At 34.8% G+C, this 20,841-nt stretch overlaps 3 protein-coding genes across 5 annotated transcripts; 2 read left to right on the top strand and 1 right to left on the bottom strand.

Moving 5' to 3' along the window:
- Nucleotides 1-409: 409 nt before the first annotated feature.
- LOC107644624 (TMV resistance protein N-like) lies at nucleotides 410-4,774 on the top strand. The gene is made up of 5 exons (XM_016348520.3): nucleotides 410-939; nucleotides 1,724-2,819; nucleotides 2,919-3,194; nucleotides 3,298-3,972; nucleotides 4,062-4,774. The coding sequence occupies exons 1-5, from the start codon at nucleotides 410-412 to the stop codon at nucleotides 4,545-4,547; spliced, it is 3,063 nt and encodes a 1,020-aa protein (XP_016204006.2). The 3' UTR covers nucleotides 4,548-4,774.
- A 1,563-nt stretch (nucleotides 4,775-6,337) lies between these two features.
- LOC107644625 (cyanogenic beta-glucosidase) lies at nucleotides 6,338-12,101 on the bottom strand. Of its 3 annotated transcripts, XM_088486243.1 has the most exons (14): nucleotides 11,888-12,101; nucleotides 11,748-11,817; nucleotides 11,310-11,368; nucleotides 11,135-11,210; nucleotides 10,945-11,022; nucleotides 10,738-10,825; nucleotides 10,403-10,658; nucleotides 10,175-10,290; nucleotides 9,620-9,837; nucleotides 9,358-9,389; nucleotides 9,160-9,262; nucleotides 8,944-9,052; nucleotides 8,737-8,814; nucleotides 6,338-8,291 (listed from the first exon to the last, which is right to left on the bottom strand). In XM_088486243.1, exons 1-14 carry the CDS (start codon nucleotides 12,062-12,064, stop codon nucleotides 8,249-8,251), a joined length of 1,503 nt encoding a protein of 500 aa, XP_088342369.1. In that variant the 5' UTR covers nucleotides 12,065-12,101; the 3' UTR covers nucleotides 6,338-8,248. The 3 variants fall into 3 exon arrangements, with proteins under 3 accessions (XP_088342369.1, XP_016204007.1, XP_016204008.1); XM_016348521.3 differs by lacking the exon at nucleotides 6,338-8,291 and having other exon boundaries at nucleotides 8,422-8,814; nucleotides 11,888-12,100; XM_016348522.3 differs by lacking the exons at nucleotides 6,338-8,291; nucleotides 11,310-11,368 and having other exon boundaries at nucleotides 8,422-8,814; nucleotides 11,888-12,082.
- LOC107644630 (kunitz-type elastase inhibitor BrEI) lies at nucleotides 6,372-7,248 on the top strand. The gene has a single exon (XM_016348529.3). It carries the CDS (start codon nucleotides 6,372-6,374, stop codon nucleotides 7,002-7,004), a length of 633 nt encoding a protein of 210 aa, XP_016204015.1. The 3' UTR covers nucleotides 7,005-7,248.
- Nucleotides 12,102-20,841: the final 8,740 nt, after the last annotated feature.

Here is a 20,841-nt window from a genome sequence, read left to right as displayed (position 1 = left end):
TATTTTGAATGGAGATGGTAGTCATTTAGTTTAGCTAGGGCCGGTGGATTTCATCAGTGTTGTGAAAGTTTTTGTCAATAGAAAATTGCGCACGCGAAATATCTCAAATTGCTTTGAAGTTTCTCTAATTGTTTGCATTTCCGGATAACATCTATTGGCTCAAACAAGTGGGACTAAAATATGGTTAATCCCTTTGGTGTTTTTGCCCACTGTTTTCCAGTGAAACACAAGGGATCTGTGTAACTGGGTGCATGTTAATGTTTTGATTCATTGTTTCGCAAATAGTTTATAATTTCTCAGTGGAATTTGAATATTTCAAAGCCCCATTTTATGTAAATAAATAGTGTGAAGCACAGTTTTAGTTTGAATCACAAACACTGAACCTTGAACCAATCTAAAACCCTGTTAGATGGATTTGTGCTGTGCTGAAATCCAATTCAAGTTGGTTTCAAAAACTGAGGAAATGGATTTGAGCTCTAAATCCTACAAATGGAAGTATGATGTATTCTTGAGCTTTAGAGGGGATGATACACGTAGGAGTTTCACAAGCCATCTTTATCATGCTCTTTGCCAAAAGGGTGTCAATACTTTCATAGACTACAAGGATCTCATAAAGGGAGAGCAGATAACACCTTCACTTCTTAGGGCTATTGAAGCCTCAAGGATCTCAGTCGTTGTATTATCTGAAAACTATGCATCTTCCACTTCTTGCTTGGATGAACTCCTTAAGATCATTGAGTGCAAGGACACTAAGGGTCAGCTGGTTTTGCCGGTCTTTTATGGTGTGAATCCATCTCAAGTAAGAGAACAGAAGGGAAGTTTTGCAGAAGATTTGGCCAAACATGAAGACAAGTTCAGGGATGATGTCAACAAAGTAAAAAGGTGGAGGGCAGCACTATGTGAGGCTTCTACTTTGTCTGGGTGGCACATGGGTGACGGGTATGTAGCCCATAAAAGAAGCCAAGAGGTTCATTCCTCTGGTATTCCTTTCTCTTTATTTATTTATTTTCTATAATCTATATTTTTGTGCAGTCTAGGATTTACTGGTCACTATATATATTAGGTGAAACTAGGGGATCAAGAAAAAAAAGGCTCATCTGAAGGGAATGAGATGCCCATCCTTTCAAGAAAAAAAACCTTAAACGGAATTACCTGGAAAGACAACGAGACCCTCAACAAAAATAAAAATATCCTTTCTGGCCCTTGATATTTATTTTTATGAGACTGATTAGCCCATCTGTTAATATTTTTTATCATTGACACATGGACTAATCAGTCTCATAAAAGTAAAAGTAAAGATTAGGGATCGGAAAGGGTATTTTTTTATTTGAGCCTCGTAGTTCCTTCGAAGAAATTATCAGGAGTCGGATTGGGTATTCACTCTTTTTTTCAGAGAACATTCTTGATCCCCTAATTTCACCTAATATATATAGCAAGGAGATGACCCATTTTTTCCCTAAAAAAATGAGAATAGTCATTTAGCTACGTGCAAATGCATTTGAACAAGGATTGTGGACAGTAATAGTGTAATACTAACAAATGAACCATAGGGAAGACTTTTCTGTTTGCCTGTGTTGATTCCGGAAGGAATAGTAAACTACTAAACTGACGCATAACTAGGAATTTTTATTCATATTAGTTACTTGTTCTAGGGTTTATTATCTAGTAAATTGTTACAAACTCAGATTAGATGGTAAGACTTCTTTCACTTTATGAGTGGCAGGCAAGAATCAAAATTTGTCCAGAGAATTGTTGAGGAGATATTGAGCAAGTTGAACCGCACACCTTTCAATGTTGCTAAGCATCCTGTTGGATTGGATTCACCTATTGAAGATATTAAAACACTTTTAGATACTGGATCAGATGATGTACAGGCTATAGGAATTTATGGAATTGGAGGTATAGGGAAAACAACACTTGCTAAGGCTGTTTATAACCATATTGCTAACCAGTTTGAGGGTAGCGCCTTCATTGCAAATGTTAGAGAAATTTCAAGTCAAAGATCTGGGTTAGTTCAACTACAAGAAGCTCTTCTTTCTGAGATTTTGAACCATAGATATTGTAAAGTAGGAAACAAAGACAGAGGCATTAATATGATAAAGAATAGGCTTTGCAGCAAAAAAGTTCTCATAGTTGTTGATGATGCTGATTCGTTGGATCAACTGGAATCATTGATTGGAGAATATAGTTGGTTTGGTTCTGGAAGTAGAATCATCATAACAACTAGAGATGAGCATTTGCTAGTTGCTCACAATGTGGAAACAATCTACAAGGTCAACGAATTAAATAATGGTCATGCTCTTGAACTTTTTAGTTGGTTTGCGTTCAAAAATCCATGTCCTCCAACAAATTATGAGAAGCTTTCATCCCACATATTAAACTATGCCAAGGGCCTCCCATTGGCTCTAACAGTTTTGGGATCTCACCTGTGTGGTAGGGGAAAAGCTGAGTGGATAAGTGCATTAGCTAAACTGAAAAAAGTTCCAAACAAACAGATTTTTGAAATACTTAAAATCAGCTTTCATGGATTGGAAGAGAATGAAAAGGCTATTTTTCTTGATATTGCATGTTTCTTTAAGGGAGAGGACAGACAATATGTGAAAATGATATTAGATGGTTGTGACCTACATTCGGATAATGGTTTCGGAGTTCTATTGGAGAAGTCTCTAATTACAATAGAAGTTAATAAGATTTGGATGCATGATTTGCTACAGGAAATGGCTAAAGAAATTGTGCGACGTGAATCCCCTAGTGATCCTGGTAAACGTAGCAGATTATGGTTTAATGAGGATGTTCTTCATGTATTAAAACACAATAAGGTAATATTCATTTTTTGAAAATTTATGATGATATCAGTTTTTCATTATATTGCCTAACTATTCTTGATGCTTATTGACTGTTGACAACACCTGCCACAGGGAAGTAACAACATTGAAGGCATAAGGCTAGATATACCAGAATCAGAGACAGAGTACATAGAGGCCAAGGCCTTGTCAAGGATGAATAGACTCAGAATTCTTATTATCAACAATATGCATGTTACAGATGATATCCAGTATCTACCTGATAATCTAAGATTGATTAATTGGCCAAGATACCCCTCTTCAACTCTACCACCAAATTTCTATCCAAGGAGGCTTGTCTGTCTAAATATGAGTCATAGCCGCCTCAAGCACTTGTGGAAGGGAGTTAAGGTATGGAATCGATCTTTTATTATATTTTGAATATTCAGAAGCTGTTGTGATTTAACAATATAGCTATTTTTTTTTCTATGAAAATGATTTATGTTTTCTGCAGATATTCAGAGACTTGAAACTTGTGTCCTTTAGCAGCTGTGAACACCTTAAAGAAATTCCAGACTTCTCAATGGTTCCAAACCTAGAAAGCCTAAGCCTAGACAACTGTAGAAGTTTAATTAAGGTGCATGAGTCTGTGGGAACTCTTGATAAGCTTGTTACTTTAAACCTTCTATTTTGCTCCAATCTCAAGACGTTTCCAAGTCGTTTCATGCTAAAATCACTCCGTACTCTCCTCCTCACTGGCTGCTCAAAACTAAAAAAGTTTCCGGAGATTGTGGGGAACATGGAACATCTTGAAGAAATCCTTCTCCAAGGAACAGCAATAAAAGAACTACCTCAGTCGATTGAATATCTAAGTGGGCTGAAGTCCTTATTCTTAGAGTCTTGCCAAAGTCTTGAGCATCTCCCCAGTAGCCTTCAGAAGTTGCAAAACCTTACCATTCTTGATCTAAGTGGCTGCTCTAAGCTTCAAAAGATTCCAAAGCTTCCCCTAAATACAAGATATATAGACTTGAGTAATTGTAGATCTTTGACAAGCTTTCCAACATTATCCAGCATATCAAATTTTATTGCAGAGGATTTTCCAAGGTTTTATCAAATTAGATTTGTTAACTGCCATAAACTGGTAAATAAACAAGTCCTGGAGCACATAACAAATCTCTTCTGTAGTAAGGTTGTTTCTCGATGCCCACACTCTCTTTGTCTGTTTGTGTGTTATTCCTGCAAAATGTTTCAGACATAATTTTTTTTTTTGGGCTTCAGGATATGATGCTTCCAGAATATATTTCTTGTGAAGTTGTACTTCCAGGGAGCAAGATCCCAGATTGGTTCCAATACCAGAGTACTAATAATTCCATTTATCTTGAGGTATCTTCAGGTTTATATGGTAAGCCCATGGAGGTGTTTTTTGGCGCAGTTTTTGAGTTGGATAAAGGTGTTACTACAACTGGCCTGTTTGCAAGTAAATTTGATGTTATTGTCAATGATATAAAGATAAATATGTCTACAAGCTATTTTGAGGCACTGGACTCAAGTCATGTGTGGTTGAGTCGGTTGAAACTTGATCATTTTATGTGGCACCTTAAAAGTATGCGTCAATGGAATCACTTTCAGATTTCATTTTCAATCTTTGAAACATCATCAAAGGAGAAGATAGGGGCAACCTTGAAGAGTTGTGGTTTCCATGTTTGGTACAATCAAGAAGGGTATGGGATTGATCATACAACAGTTAGGAAGTCCACAGGGTAAACCATAGGCAAAAGATGCATGACTATGAACAGAACATAAAACAATAAAATATAGAGGTCAACATGATCTTCTAGTCTCTAGAATTCTGAACTTTGCAGAAGATAATATCATGTTTTAAAATTTACTCATACCATTAGAATAAGAAAAATAAAGCAGTTGGCTGTCAGATACAGATTCTGTAGTTACTGGTTATTGTTCAATGTTCAGTGTTCTATTATTTTCTATAATGTTCATGTCCTATGTATAGCAATGTGGAGCAGTGCATGCAATAATTAATTTTCTTAGCTAGCTTTGATTTCTGTTGTTTGTTCAGCTGGAAGTATTTGAACATTCTATTTTTCATTTTTTCTTCACAATTTTTTATATCATTTCTATATTCTTAACTTGCCAACCATGGATAGGATAATAATCATGATAATTGATGAAATGGTCACTAAATCATGGATTTGTTTAGCACTAACAACGGTTATGTTTGTTGCCTAGGATTAATTTTGTAAACTACGATTTATGCATCTATGAACTTGAAGCTAAAATAATCGAATGAACACACAACACGGATATTGAAAAACTAATATTGTATCAAACTTTGAACTTATCTGGTGCTTCTATCACATCCAAAATCGGCACCAGGAATTCCAGCTCCGATGATCGGAATTATTATTATTCTTCTTATCAGTAATCTCGGCATTAGCATTATTAGATGCAGTTGTGGATTCTGTCACTGCCGACGACGACGAAGAAGAAGAAGAATAAGTAGGGAACGATCAGAAAATTTTAAGAATTTAGTGGTCGATTTACATATTTTATAAATAAAGGTCTACACTCTACAAATCTACAATGTATATTTCAATATTTCATAAAGCTCAAGGGTGTCAACTGAAATTTTAAGTATTATGTTTTTACTTTCGGTCTTGCTTTGGGCTTTAAGCCCCCTTTTTGTTAACAAAAATAGTAATACCAAATAAAACAATAAAAAATTCAAATGTTTAACGTAAACGAATTTAGAAGTTGAATCAATATTATAATTCTTAGTTCTTATTTCTTAAAGTTGTTTTTCTTCCTTTATCTTACTTATTTAACCTCCTAAAAAATGTCGAATTTTTGCGTGTAAGTAGTAAAATTTTACATTAATTATCGGATTTCCCCGAAGGGACAAATTTTGCATTAATTAACAACGAATAAATGCAAAAACAATTATTTGGATAATTGGATTAAGCCCAATTATTTGGTTATGGATGCACCTCGCTTTTGTTTAGCCCAAAATGCCTAAACAAAATTTTAATCGTTTTTGGTCTTTGTCTTTATCCCTAAACGATACGCAACTAAAATTTGATGATAATGGAAAAAAAAGTATGAAACTGAAACCAAAATAAAAATTGTAAAATCAATATAATTCATAATTATCGGAAATAAAAAGCATACTTAAAGCAATATATGTACAGAGAACCTCACCATTTCTCTTTAATATGGTTTCTGAGTAAAATGAAACATACAATAACATGCGTTCCACGACCCCTTTAATTTTTTGTTTTAAAAAAATAACAAAGCGTGCAGCTCGTGGCAATTTTTTTTATATAAATATGAAACAAGTAATACAGTGTTCTTCTATTATCACCTACCTTCATCAATATCAAATAAAAACAATGCATTATGTTTAACTTTAAAACTTTAAAGTAATAAGCTCGTGCTACAACCACCATAATCTTCGAATAAACACGTGCACAAAAATGTTGCTTGAAGTATCTTTGATTCAACACTATAAATTGGAACACGTCATAGAGACATGAAACATCCTAATATAACCCTCATCAGTTCAAGAAAACAATGAAGGTTGCAATGATTCAGTTCCTTCCACTATGCATCTTCCTCTTAATAAACACACACCCTTTGCTAGCAGCAGAGCCAGAACCAGTTGTAGACAAGCAAGGAGAGCCATTGCAGCCAGGAGTAGGTTACTATGTATGGCCACTTTGGGAAGATAATGGTGGCTTAACACTAGGCCACACAAGGAACAAGACATGCCCTCTAGATGTTATCCGTGACCCTTCATTCATAGGCTCACCGGTGACCTTCAGGGCGCCGGGACTCGACTATATCCCTACAGAAACCGATCTAACAATCGATTTTGCCGTCAAGACCACCTGCAATGAGCCTACAGTATGGAGACTTTTAAAGGAAGGTTCTGGTTTCTGGTTCTTGAGCACCGGTGGCGATTCTCAGTCACTTGTTAGTAAGTTCAAGATTGAGAGGCTTGCAGGGGACCATGCATATGAGATTTACAGCTTCAAGTTCTGTCCTTCACAGCCTGGTGTTATCTGTGCTCCTGTGGGGACCTTTGTGGATGCTGATGGAACCAAAGTTATGGCCATTGGTGACAACATTGAAACATACTATGTTAGGTTCCAGAAGGTTTATACTTATGCTCAGGAGAAGAATCCAGCTTTTAGCATTTTGTAAATTGAGGAGAGATAGATATACTCATCTTTTGGGGGAGAATGAGTATATGAATAATTTCTCAAAGTTTGGCAATTAACTCTTTTAGTGTGATGAAACATATAATAAGCCAGAAAAAGTGCTTTGTGTAGTGTGCCTTAGAAAATTTTTCTTTTCTTGGTTCACATGGCATATAAGAAGTCCTTGTGTCTTATGCTTCTGAATTTACCAACCTTCTACAAGTGAAAGAAAATGAATTTTTCTTCAATGCTATTCTGTTTTTTCATTAGTGTTTTAATTATCAATTTCTAAGAGTTAAACTGAAAAGGTGAATGTAAGGAAAGTGAACAATTCACTCATTGGATTTGGAAATAGATAGGACATAAAAAAGGGAAGAATTATTGAAAATTAATATGTATAAATATGAGGGAAAAAAAACTTGAATGTTTTACTGGTATCTTATACCCAGTCCAGCGTAAAATTTTCCATATAAACAAGAGGAATCATCATCCACTTTTTGATGAACTACACAAACACAACTTAAACGACTTTTGGCAAGCAAGTTTCTTTAAAGTTAGAAGGATGTTGGAAAATCGGAACAAACAAAGATCTTCAACCAGTCAATGAGCAATTCTCTGATTGACATGCACTGCAGAAATGGGAAGATTGGAGCGGCTGCATTAGTTTTTGAGTAGACGGGCATCAGAGATTTGTTTTCTTGGACTAATCTATGCTGATGGGAAAAGTAATCCTTATGCTGCAGATTTAATCATGGTGATCACAATAAATAAAGCTGTGATGTATATGTAGTTATGTACCCAACATAGACTTAGTCTGAAAGGATAATTGATGACATCTTGAGTAGGGACCTGCTTTCATGAACAACAATGATATCAGGGTATGCCTCCCATTGTGAAGTGAAGGACGCCATGCTTTCCTTAATTTGGAGGTTTCTTCACGCAGGTTCGAATCAGTGATTACCCCGAATGTGGCGATACTACTGTCAGTTTTAACTACTTGTAGTTAGATAGGTACTAGGTAGTTTGTGGTTTAAAGCCAAAGATTGAGCATTATGGATGGCTTGAATCTTTTTGACAGAGCAGGTTACTTCGAGAAAGCAAAGGGAAAACCTTGATGCTGCTATATGGATCAGAGTTCATTACTGAATGCTAGCTCAGTTCAAGGAAATTTCAGCGCAGCTCGAATAGCAGGAGAGAAGGTAATTGAACTTGAACCAAATGATGTTGTGTTTGTGAAGAAATCAAAACTCAAGAAGAAGAAGAAGCAGTATAACATTTGGCATTACAAACCCTGGTAACATTAGTGTTTCTAGATGTTAGAAAAGGTAAGAGAGAGCAGTAGAGAAAAAATTTGTGTGTATTCAAGTTGTATAGAATGATACAATATAGAAGGATATTTATAGGTGCTAAGAGAAAGGAAATAATAAAGACGTAATATCTTATAATAAATATTCAGATATACTAAATAATGTTAATTGATCTAATTGATCATAATTATACTCTAACACTAGATATTTAGTGAAGAGAATAAGCATGATAACCATTGAACCATATTTCTCACAGTAAACATACTTGATACTTATGTAAGACGCACATTATAAATGAATTGTTCGAATTCTTAGCGCAAATTACTATATGTAGGTACTTCACGTTGTAGTAAATTCTTAAACCAAATAGCTGACTTTTTTGGATGTCTTTTCAGACCATTTTCGTAATCTACAAAGTAGATTCCAAACCTCACAGTGTAGCCATGATCCCATTCAAAGTTGTCAATCAATGACCATGCAAAATATCCTTTTACATTCACGCCACCCCTGAAATATTTAAAACCAACAAAATTAGGAATATACCAAACATGTTGACAATTTAGTTAGTAAAAACTAGTTTATTTGATCTGATGGCACTTCCAGTTCCAGATCAAAACCTGATATGACAGCACTTACTTGATTGCAGTTTGAATATATTGTAGATGAATAGAATAGTAATCAATTCTTGTTTTGTCTGCAAGGGCTTCCTCAAGTGCTAGTGTTGGATCATTGAGTTCATCTATGCCTATATAAAATAAATACATTATTTCCCAGAAACATAAGGAAACAAATACTATGTTAGAACTAAATGTGTACTGATAAAGGTTCGATGTATTCAATTCACGTATTTACCATTTTCAGTGATGTAGATCAAAGGGTTGTTATAATTTGATTTGAAATAGAACAAAAGGTTGCGAATCCCTTCTGGATAAACAGACAACCAATCTGAAGCACCCTGCAAGTGTAGATTTTTTCTTTTCTTCATTAAGCCAGAAAACTAAGCTAACTGAATTTGAAGAATTGTTATGCTGTTGCAAATCCATCTATTACCTTTGGACCAATAGGTATTCCATCATACTCATCTGTTGCAATAAAATGCATATTGCATCAATTAACTAGTATAATAAAATATCTTGGATTCAACAAGTGGGAAGTTTTATTTTTCCTTAAAATCAAACGGATTAGAATTAATAAATGTGCTAGAGAGAGCAAAAGCATATTGAATTATAGTATCATTACTCTAAGTTATTATAATCTCTTCATCGTCTATTAAAACCTATCCCATGTTTAATATCTACAAACATGTTCTTACTTGTAAGAGCAACTAGAGAATCTGTGAGAAAGCTAGGCTTCGCTTTACTTAGTTCTGGTGCATCAGCAGCATAGTACGAGGTGTAGTAGTTTAATCCAATAAAATCAAAGGACCCTCTTAAAAGCCATGATTGATATGAAGAGAACTTTGGCAACCTACTTCCCACCAGAGACCGCATGGAGCTTGGGTAGTCTCCTTTTGTCATTGGCTCCATAAACCTGCAATTTCATTCTTTGAATAAGCTTTCATGTGACAGTGAATTCATATGACAAAACAGGCTACACCAGTATATAATTGAAAGTGAATTTAAATGACGAAAATTCCTCTGCTGTTGCATTTACTGTGATTCACTAATTGTATGTCATATTAGTCTTTATTCTCTCCACCTAATTTTGTAGGTCATCTTTATATTCTTTTATTTTGAACCAATAAGTCCATGTGACATGGAAGTGTGGAACCAACAGATTAGAGAAAGAACGACGACTTATTCTTATCAGTGGCTAGATCCTCTAGTTAAATTTCACCGATGAGTTTATGTTCATAAAGAATTTATACCATCCAAGCATGAAATCAAGGGCTCTCTGTGCAGCAAGTTTATCCAATTCTGTATCATGTAATGGCACCATCCAGTAACAATTCAGCGCTATGCCTATCAAGCCCTTCTGAGATGCCTATGTACACAAAGGAAAGTAAGGTTTTGGTCCTAATATTAGTCTTAATTAGTTCAGGTTGATCCATTCATTTTATATATTGATATTTTCATATAAAAATATATAACAAAACCTGATACTTAGTCTTGTAGATGTTAACAGCAACTGCATGAGCTAGTAACTGATGGTGTGTCACAATATAGGGTTCAGTGCCTGAATCTCCACCGGTGCAGCTACGGTTCTGCCAGGCCGAACATCTTCCTGGCGCATAACTTCCTTTTGCGTAGCCATGATTGCTGTAGGACCATGGCTCATTGAGTGTAATCCAGTGCTTCACTCTATCACCAAACTCCTTAAAGCAAACCTCAGCATAGTCCTGAAAATCATTCCTACAGTAAAGAGGGAGATTAATGTTCAAGAAATGTTGACTAATACTTTGTCTATTAGGAATTAAGGGATGTAAATTACACTATCTTAGGGCTTAAAAAGCCACCATATTCATCTTCTAAGGCCTGTGGAAGGTCCCAATGAAAAATTGTGACAAAGGGCTGAATATCTGCATTGAGTTACCAACAAAGAAGACAATAAATTAGCCCTAAATCAGAGAAACAAAAATCAATTACATTAGAAATTAAATATCTTAGCTTTGCAACATATCTGATTAATGATGGTTACCTTTGGCTAGCAGCTCATTGATGAGGTTATTATAATAATTTATTCCTTCCTTGTTCACACCTCCACTAAGTCTTCCCTCTGAAATTAGCCAATGGATGATCTCACTTTTAGTAAGATTTGATAAGAAATTCTATTGAAATGATCTAACAGCTTGCAAAATTGGAAGTTGTTTTAGAGTCATGTTTCTTACTTGGTAGTATTCTGGACCAAGAGATTGAGAATCTATAAGCATCCATGTTCATATCCTTCATGGCCTCAACATCTTCCTGCATAATCAATACTTTCTTCAGAAAAATCACAATTATGCTTGCTTAATATCTCTGTTCTTCGATTATTACACTCTAATAATGTTTGTGTTACAGCACCTTATAATGATGATATTCATCAACGGCTACATCTCCGTTACTTCCGTCATATATCTTACCTATCATGTATTAAACATAATTTAGTAATTTATAACTTAGCAAAAGAAAAATGGAATTCATAACACGCCAATTTTAATTGACCTTTTTATATAAATGAAAAATAAAAAAAGAACACTTTTTTAATTAAATTTGTCCTCAATTTTTGAAAAACAAGTTTCCAAGTTTTGAACTTTTAAAGCAGAAATGGAACTCATAACCGACACCACTGTTATTGAATGGTAAACAAGTTACATCCCTCTCATAATTTGGAGCCTATTCTAATAGAACAAAAGTTACAGATTTTTGGGTCAGATTAGTCAAATTACCGTTAATAAGATCCCAAAAGACCTAAAATCAAGAAAGCAATGGCACAAAGAAATAACTTATAACTTAAAAAACCTGGATATTTATGAGTGAAAGTATCCCATATACTTGGTTCTCGGCCACCTTCATTTGCTGCACCTTCCACCTGAAAATGTGCATAAAAAACAGCTTAATTCATAGTTCATATGAAAAATTCATGATCCGATATAGAATACCTGGTAAGAAGAAGATGCGGTCCCAAAAATGAAACCTTGTGGGAAAGCTGAACGGTTGAGATATTCAGACTGAGTAGTAATATCGGCGTTGAATATGGCTGCAGCTTGAATGGCCGTTGAAGTAAGAAGCAGTATAACACTGAGGAAATGATGAACGCTGAAGAATGCGATAGCCATAGTGACTGATTGGTCTGTTTTGACACACGTAGCTTGAGGCCGTTATTATTATATAAACTATAAAGTGAGTGAGACGCACGTGCTCTAATTCCAATCCGCTTGTCAAAAACTCAAAATGACTGACAAATCGACGACTTTTGTTACAGTGTCAGATATTTTAATGTTGATTGAGATAAGGGTCTAATTTGGTGAGGTGTCACTTTCATTTTTTTTTTTTTGAGAAAGCCTTTGAGAAAGTCTAGGGATCAGCAAATTTTGGAGTTTTTAGTCATTAATTAGTCATCAATGATGTTTTTAATGGTGTGAGATTGTATCTAATGGTATAGAATCACTCAATTTTCTTTTGATGGTTAATAGCTAATCAGAATTTCACAAAAGTGTTGGTCCCTAACACTCCTCTTCTTTTTTCTCCATTAGACAACCACACACATGTGGACTATTTTTTGATATGAAAGTAAAAATAGTAATATATTTTAACATTGTAATTTTTAATATTTTTTAAAATTCTAAAAAGTACACAAATTGAAAGATTCGATTTCTGTACTTTAAAATTTTTAATTTTTTAATACAAATTGAACAGTCCGATTTCGGTACCTCTCATAAATTAGACGGTCCGATTTCTATATTTCTAATAAATCGAACAGTCCAATTTCTACTTCTCTGGTTAAACGGTTCTACATTTGAGAATAACACCCCAACAATCCACATTTTAAAAAAATACTATTACCACTGCAATATCAAAAACAAAAAATTTTAGGAAAAGAGGCTAGGAATGGTAAAAAATCTGGAAATCCGCAAAAATTATGTGATCTTACAATTTTTACAGGGACGGGATATGCCTCTGCTAATAAATAGAGACGAACGGAGATCGAGATATTTATTTTATAAAAATTTATAATATTTTTATATGTTGGATAAATAATCTTAATTTATTTTATTTTAATTTATATATTAAAAATTTTATATATATTACATGTTAAATTTATGTTTAAATTATATTTAATTTAATATATTTAATTAAATTATATAAAATTTTATTATATTTGTGCTAATTTTTTTTAAAAAATTAAAATTTAATAATATTTAATTATTAGTGAATACAAGAGACATTTTATTAAATAGGGATGGAAAACAAAGAAAGGGAGAAGAATCCCTATCCCTAAAAAGACCCATTACCATCTTTAGTAGAGGCTGGGAGGAGAGGAGTTCTAATTAACCAATAATCACTACCACCCTCTTGTTAGTTCGAACTCAAAGTGCACTTCCTACAAAGTAGACATCATTATCAATAGGATAAGGCCTTATGTGATAATTTGATAAGTCTTTGTCAAATTTGTCTTTCTATCCAGTTCTTAAGGGATCACTCAATCAGTCAATCCAGTTGTTAAATTTTGTAGCGTTGGATTTATATTTATATTTATATTTTCTATTTTTATTTTTAATATTTTTTTAAAATAGAAATATATTAAAATATGTTTGTATTAAAATGTTTTATATTTATATATTAATATAATTTATATTATTAAAATCTATCAATACATTTGTTTTTTATTGTATCATTTGATTTTCTTTTAATAAAAATAAATCTATTTATCTATTTATTTATTTTATATAAATATTGATAAAAACTTATTATAAAATGAGTTTATGTTATATTATTTGTTATAATTGTGTCATGTAAATAATTTGCATAGATGATAATTTATCATTTTTGTAATATAAAAGTAATAAATATCTACATAATAAATATATAAAACTTTAATAGTTTTAATCAATTAAATTTAATACCTATCATTATTTAATTAAATTAAAAAATAATACTTAAATATGATTAATATCTACATTAAAACTCTAATAATAATAATAGTTTCTAGTTACAAATATGTTTTATCTACTTAAACATGTTTACTAAGTACTGACAATTTTTAATATTGTTATTTTATTTCGTAATGTCAGAGGCTCAAACGAACTGTACAAAACATGTATAGTTACGTTCAGCTTTGCATAATAATATCTGTCATGGAAATAAAACACACAATTCCCTACTTACAAGAATTAGAGGAGCAATAATATTCACTCACAATAAGTATTAATACCAGCACAATAATATTCAATAGCAGCAAAAAAATTACATAAACAAAAAATTAGAAACAATCTAACACACCAAAATTTTTAATGTGAAAAACTTTTTCAATGAGAGAAGTAAAACCACGAGTCATCAAAACCAGAAAATAGTTTCACTATGATAAAAAAATAGGGTACAAGAGAGTCATAAATTACTGCACAAAATGTGCATACAACAAGCCAAACAACCTAAGCTTCAAAGCTTTCAAAACAAGAACAAGAAGATGAAAATACCACAAAAATAGAGCTACTGAGCGTGGCCAATATCTCCCGCTACAGATATTGAATCGAAGATCCGAATGGTGAAATCAAAGAACCAGATGTGTAGAACACACTGTCCAAATTTGAGCTTGATCCAACGGTTAACGAATCTGCAGCAACCAATTTACAGAAACAGCTTTGTGTATGTGCGAAAATAACTTTCTATTTTTGGTAATCTCCTTTCAAAATGACCTCTCTCACTCAACCCTAACTCACCTCAGCCACTTCAACTATTCATGGGCTTAAATACTAGCATTTGGGCTTTTTCTTCACATAGGAAGAGAGCCCAAAAAACTCAACAAATCTCCCCCTCACGACTATGTGGAGGTAACCGCCAATCCGGCGATTAAGCAACAAACTTCAAACTTCCATCTTGGTAATGCCTTGGTCATCATATCAGAACCATTCTCATCAGTATGAACCTTTTCAAGTTCCAACAACTCAGCATCCAAAACATCATGTATCCAATGATACCTCACATCAATATGTTTGGATCGAGAATGAAAAATAGAGTTTTTACCAAGATGTATAGCACTTTGACTATCACAAAACAACACATACCTCTCTTGAGTAGATCCGAGTTCCTTCAAGAATTTCTTCATCCAAAGCATCTCCTTGCATACTTCGGTAATGGAAATAAACTCGGCCTTGGTAGTAGACAAAGCAACACATTTTTGCAATCTTGATTGCCAAGACACAGCTCCACCCGCAAAGTTGATCAAGAAGCCTGAAATGGACCTTCTAGAGTCAATATCTCCTGCCATTCTGAGTCAGTGTAACCAACTAGAATATGCTTATTACTTCCATAACACAACTTCATGTTAGAAGTACCACGAAGATATTTCATTATCCATTTTACAGCATTCTAATGCTCTCTTCTTGGGTTTGAAACAAAACGGCTAACACAACCAACAACATGAGCTATATCTGGTCTTGTGCATACCATAGCATACATCAAACTACCCACGGCTGATGCATATGAAACTTTTTCCATGTCTTTCTTCTTTTCATCACTTGATGGACTTTGCTTGTAACTTAATTTGAAGTGTGTAGCAAGAGGAGTACTAACGCCCTTTGCTTTCTCCATTTAAAACCTGTGCAACATTGTCTCTATGTATTTCTCCTGTGATAACCAAAGTTTCTTCTCCTTTCTATCACGCTCGATTCTTATACCAAGAATCTCCTTTGCTGGCCCAAGGTCCTTCATTGAAAATAACATTGCAAGTTGCTTCTTCAACATATCAATCTTAGAAGCATTCTAACCAACAATAAGCATGTCATCAACATATATCAAAAGGATAATAAAATCATTACTAGCAAAATGTTTAACAAATACACAATGATCAGAAGTAATCTTCTTGTAGCCTTGTTCTGCCATAACAGACTCGAATTTCTTGTACCATTGTCTTGGAGCTTGCTTCAAGCCATACAAGCTCTTCTTTAGTTTGCAAACATGATCCTCTTTGCCTTTTACCATGAAACCTTCAGGTTGTTCCATGTAAATTTCATCCTTAAGATCACCATGAAAGAAAGCAGTTTTCACATCCATCTGCTCTATCTCTAAATCAAGACTTGCAGCCAAACTCAAAACAGTACTAATAGAAGATCTTCTCACAACCGGTGAAAAAATTTCATTATAGTCAATTCTCTTTTTCTGCATGTATTCCTTGACCACCAATCTAGCCTTGTACCTTGGACACTGAGAATTTTCTTCATACTTCAACCTATAAACCCACCTGTTCTGCAAAGCTTTCTTTCCATTTGGCAACTTCACAAGCTCAAATGTTTGGTTATCATACAAGGATTTCATTTCATCTTGCATTGCATCAAACCATTTCTTATTGTTGTCACCTTCCATAGCTTCCTTATAACATTCAAGTTCTCTCCCATCAGTCAAGGTCACATATCCATCAGTAAATGTTATATACTCACTAGAAGGATACCTCGTTGAAGGTCATCGCTCTCTAGTAGACCTCCTAGGATGGAAGCCTGGTAGATCTTCAGGTAGCTCAGGTTGATTATCAGCATCATCATCAACTGGAGCATCAATTGGATCTCCCATCTCCTGGTCATCAGGAACCAAAGGCTCTTTTTGCTGCATATGCTCCTGATCTTGATTCTCTGTTTGTTCTGACGAAGGAGGCGGCTGAACTGGATCTACATCAGTCAAGTCACTGCTCTCTTGTGATTGACTCTTCTTTGCCTTATCAATATCTTCAATGGTCTGGTCTTCAATAAACTTTACATCACGGCTTCTTACAAGCTTCTTTTCAACTGGATCATAAATCCTGTAACCAAACTCATCTTGACCATATCCAATAAAAATGCACTGCATTGTCTTCACATCCAACTTGGACCTCTCATCCTTTGGAACATGAACAAATGCTTTGCATCCAAAGACTCTCAAATGACTATACGAGACATCTTTGCCTGACCAAACATGATTCGGAACATCATTGTCCAAAGCAATTGTAGGACTCAGATTAATCATATGAGCCGCTGTAAGTAGTGCTTCACCCCAAAAGACTTTGGGTAGCTTAGCTTTAGTAAGCATACACTTAACTCTTTCAATCAATGTTCTATTCATCCTTTCTGCCAAACCATTCAATTGAGGTGTTTTAGGAGGTGTCTTTTCATGCCTAATGCCTTGCTGCTTGCAATACACATCAAATGGTTCACAATACTCACCACCATTATCAGTGCGAATACATTTAAACTTTTTACCTGTTTGCCTCTCAACCAAAGCTTGGAATTGTTTGAACTTTTCCAAAGCTTGGTTCTTTATTTTCAAAGCATAAGTCCAAAGCTTTCTTGAATGATCATTAATAAAAGTAATAAAGTAAATGTCTCGATTAAGCAACAAACTTCAAACTTCCATCTTGGTAATGCCTTGGTCATCATATCAGAACCATTCTCATCAGTATGAACCTTTTCAAGTTCCAACAACTCAGCATCCAAAACATCATGTATCCAATGATACCTCACATCAATATGTTTGGATCGAGAATGAAAAATAGAGTTTTTACCAAGATGTATAGCACTTTGACTATCACAAAACAACACATACCTCTCTTGAGTAGATCCGAGTTCCTTCAAGAATTTCTTCATCCAAAGCATCTCCTTGCATACTTCGGTAATGGAAATAAACTCGGCCTTGGTAGTAGACAAAGCAACACATTTTTGCAATCTTGATTGCCAAGACACAGCTCCACCCGCAAAGTTGATCAAGAAGCCTGAAATGGACCTTCTAGAGTCAATATCTCCTGCCATTCTGAGTCAGTGTAACCAACTAGAATATGCTTATTACTTCCATAACACAACTTCATGTTAGAAGTACCACGAAGATATTTCATTATCCATTTTACAGCATTCTAATGCTCTCTTCTTGGGTTTGAAACAAAACGGCTAACACAACCAACAACATGAGCTATATCTGGTCTTGTGCATACCATAGCATACATCAAACTACCCACGGCTGATGCATATGAAACTTTTTCCATGTCTTTCTTCTTTTCATCACTTGATGGACTTTGCTTGTAACTTAATTTGAAGTGTGTAGCAAGAGGAGTACTAACGCCCTTTGCTTTCTCCATTTAAAACCTGTGCAACATTGTCTCTATGTATTTCTCCTGTGATAACCAAAGTTTCTTCTCCTTTCTATCACGCTCGATTCTTATACCAAGAATCTCCTTTGCTGGCCCAAGGTCCTTCATTGAAAATAACATTGCAAGTTGCTTCTTCAACATATCAATCTTAGAAGCATTCTAACCAACAATAAGCATGTCATCAACATATATCAAAAGGATAATAAAATCATTACTAGCAAAATGTTTAACAAATACACAATGATCAGAAGTAATCTTCTTGTAGCCTTGTTCTGCCATAACAGACTCGAATTTCTTGTACCATTGTCTTGGAGCTTGCTTCAAGCCATACAAGCTCTTCTTCAGTTTGCAAACATGATCCTCTTTGCCTTTTACCATGAAACCTTCAGGTTGTTCCATGTAAATTTCATCCTTAAGATCACCATGAAAGAAAGCAGTTTTCACATCCATCTGCTCTATCTCTAAATCAAGACTTGCAGCCAAACTCAAAACAGTACTAATAGAAGATCTTCTCACAACCGGTGAAAAAATTTCATTATAGTCAATTCTCTTTTTCTGCATGTATTCCTTGACCACCAATCTAGCCTTGTACCTTGGACACTGAGAATTTTCTTCATACTTCAACCTATAAACCCACCTGTTCTGCAAAGCTTTCTTTCCATTTGGCAACTTCACAAGCTCAAATGTTTGGTTATCATACAAGGATTTCATTTCATCTTGCATTGCATCAAACCATTTCTTATTGTTGTCACCTTCCATAGCTTCCTCATAACATTCAAGTTCTCTCCCATCAGTCAAGGTCACATATCCATCAGTAAATGTTATATACTCACTAGAAGGATACCTCGTTGAAGGTCATCGCTCTCTAGTAGACCTCCTAGGATGGAAGCCTGGTAGATCTTCAGGTAGCTCAGGTTGATTATCAGCATCATCATCAACTGGAGCATCAATTGGATCTCCCATCTCCTGGTCATCAGGAACCAAAGGCTCTTTTTGCTGCATATGCTCCTGATCTTGATTCTCTGTTTGTTCTGACGAAGGAGGCGGCTGAACTGGATCTACATCAGTCAAGTCACTGCTCTCTTGTGATTGACTCTTCTCTGCCTTATCAATATCTTTAATGGTCTGGTCTTCAATAAACTTTACATCACGGCTTCTTACAAGCTTCTTTTCAACTGGATCATAAATCCTGTAACCAAACTCATCTTGACCATATCCAATAAAAATGCACTGCATTGTCTTCACATCCAACTTGGACCTCTCATCCTTTGGAACATGAACAAATGCTTTGCATCCAAAGACTCTCAAATGACTATACGAGACATCTTTGCCTGACCAAACATGATTCGGAACATCATTGTCCAAAGCAATTGTAGGACTCAGATTAATCATATGAGCCGCTGTAAGTAGTGCTTCACCCCAAAAGACTTTGGGTAGCTTAGCTTTAGTAAGCATACACTTAACTCTTTCAATCAATGTTCTATTCATCCTTTCTGCCAAACCATTCAATTGAGGTGTTTTAGGAGGTGTCTTTTCATGCCTAATGCCTTGCTGCTTGCAATACACATCAAATGGTTCACAATACTCACCACCATTATCAGTGCGAATACATTTAAACTTTTTACCTGTTTGCCTCTCAACCAAAGCTTGGAATTGTTTGAACTTTTCCAAAGCTTGGTTCTTTATTTTCAAAGCATAAGTCCAAAGCTTTCTTGAATGATCATTAATAAAAGTAATAAAGTAAATAGCTCCACTAAAAGGCCGTACCTTCAAAGGACCACAAATATCGAAGTGCACCAATTCCAAGAAGTCTGATTTTCTTGAAGGTTGATGCTTCTTGAAGGATAATCTTCTTTGTTTGCCAGCCATGCAATAAGAATATTTCTCCAACTCTGCATTCTTCAAACCTGAAAGAACATCCTTTCGAGCTAAATAATTAAGTCCTTTTTCACTAATATGACCAAGTCGTCTGTTCCACAAGTTACAAACTTCTTTACTTTCTATCGCATTCACACTACCTTTTGCAATCATGACATGCATCACATACAAACTTGAAGTACCTTTTTCTCGAGCCACCACTAAGTTGCCTTTAGTAAGCTTCCATTGTCCAAAGCCGAAAGTGTTTACAAAGCCTTCATTATCAAGCCTTTTAACTGAAACCAAATTCAAGCGAATATCTGGAGCGTGTCTAACATCTTTAAGTAGCAGCTTCATTCCCATATTAGTCTCAAGACAAACATCTCCTACACCAATAACTTTGGCCAAGCCATCATTACCCATCTTAAGTACTCCAAAATTACCTGGAGTATAAGAAGTGAAGAATTCCTTCTTCGATGTAACATGTATTGAGGCACCACTATCAATTACCCAGCTGAACTCATCATCAGAAATAAGATTGACCTTGTACTCATAATCAGCAATAGCAACAGTAAGAAGATCATCTGAAATAGAAGATACACGATCATTACCACTATCATCCATCTTTTTTTGCTTACCTTTGTTTTTCTTTTTCCAAAGATAGCAATATTTTTGAACGTGGCCCATTTTGTGACAGTAGTGACACTCAACATTCTTGTATCTTCCCTTGGATTTGCTCCTGCTTTTACCTCTACCCTTTTGAACTTTAATATGATTTCTCTCCCTAGTTTCAGTGACTAACATTTTAGAGTGTGACGAAGAATTCTGCGTCTTCCTTCTCATCTCTTCATTTAAAATGCCACCTTTAACAAGTTGCATGCTCACTTTACCATTCGGAGCAGAATTAGTAAGAGAGATACGAAATGTCAC

Source organism: Arachis ipaensis, chromosome B5 (assembly GCF_059453495.1).
Source record: "Arachis ipaensis isolate K30076 ecotype BB chromosome B5, ASM5945349v1, whole genome shotgun sequence".
In the NCBI taxonomy this organism is placed as follows: Eukaryota; Viridiplantae; Streptophyta; class Magnoliopsida; order Fabales; family Fabaceae; genus Arachis; species Arachis ipaensis.
This window is presented reverse-complemented; position numbering and strand designations above follow the sequence as displayed.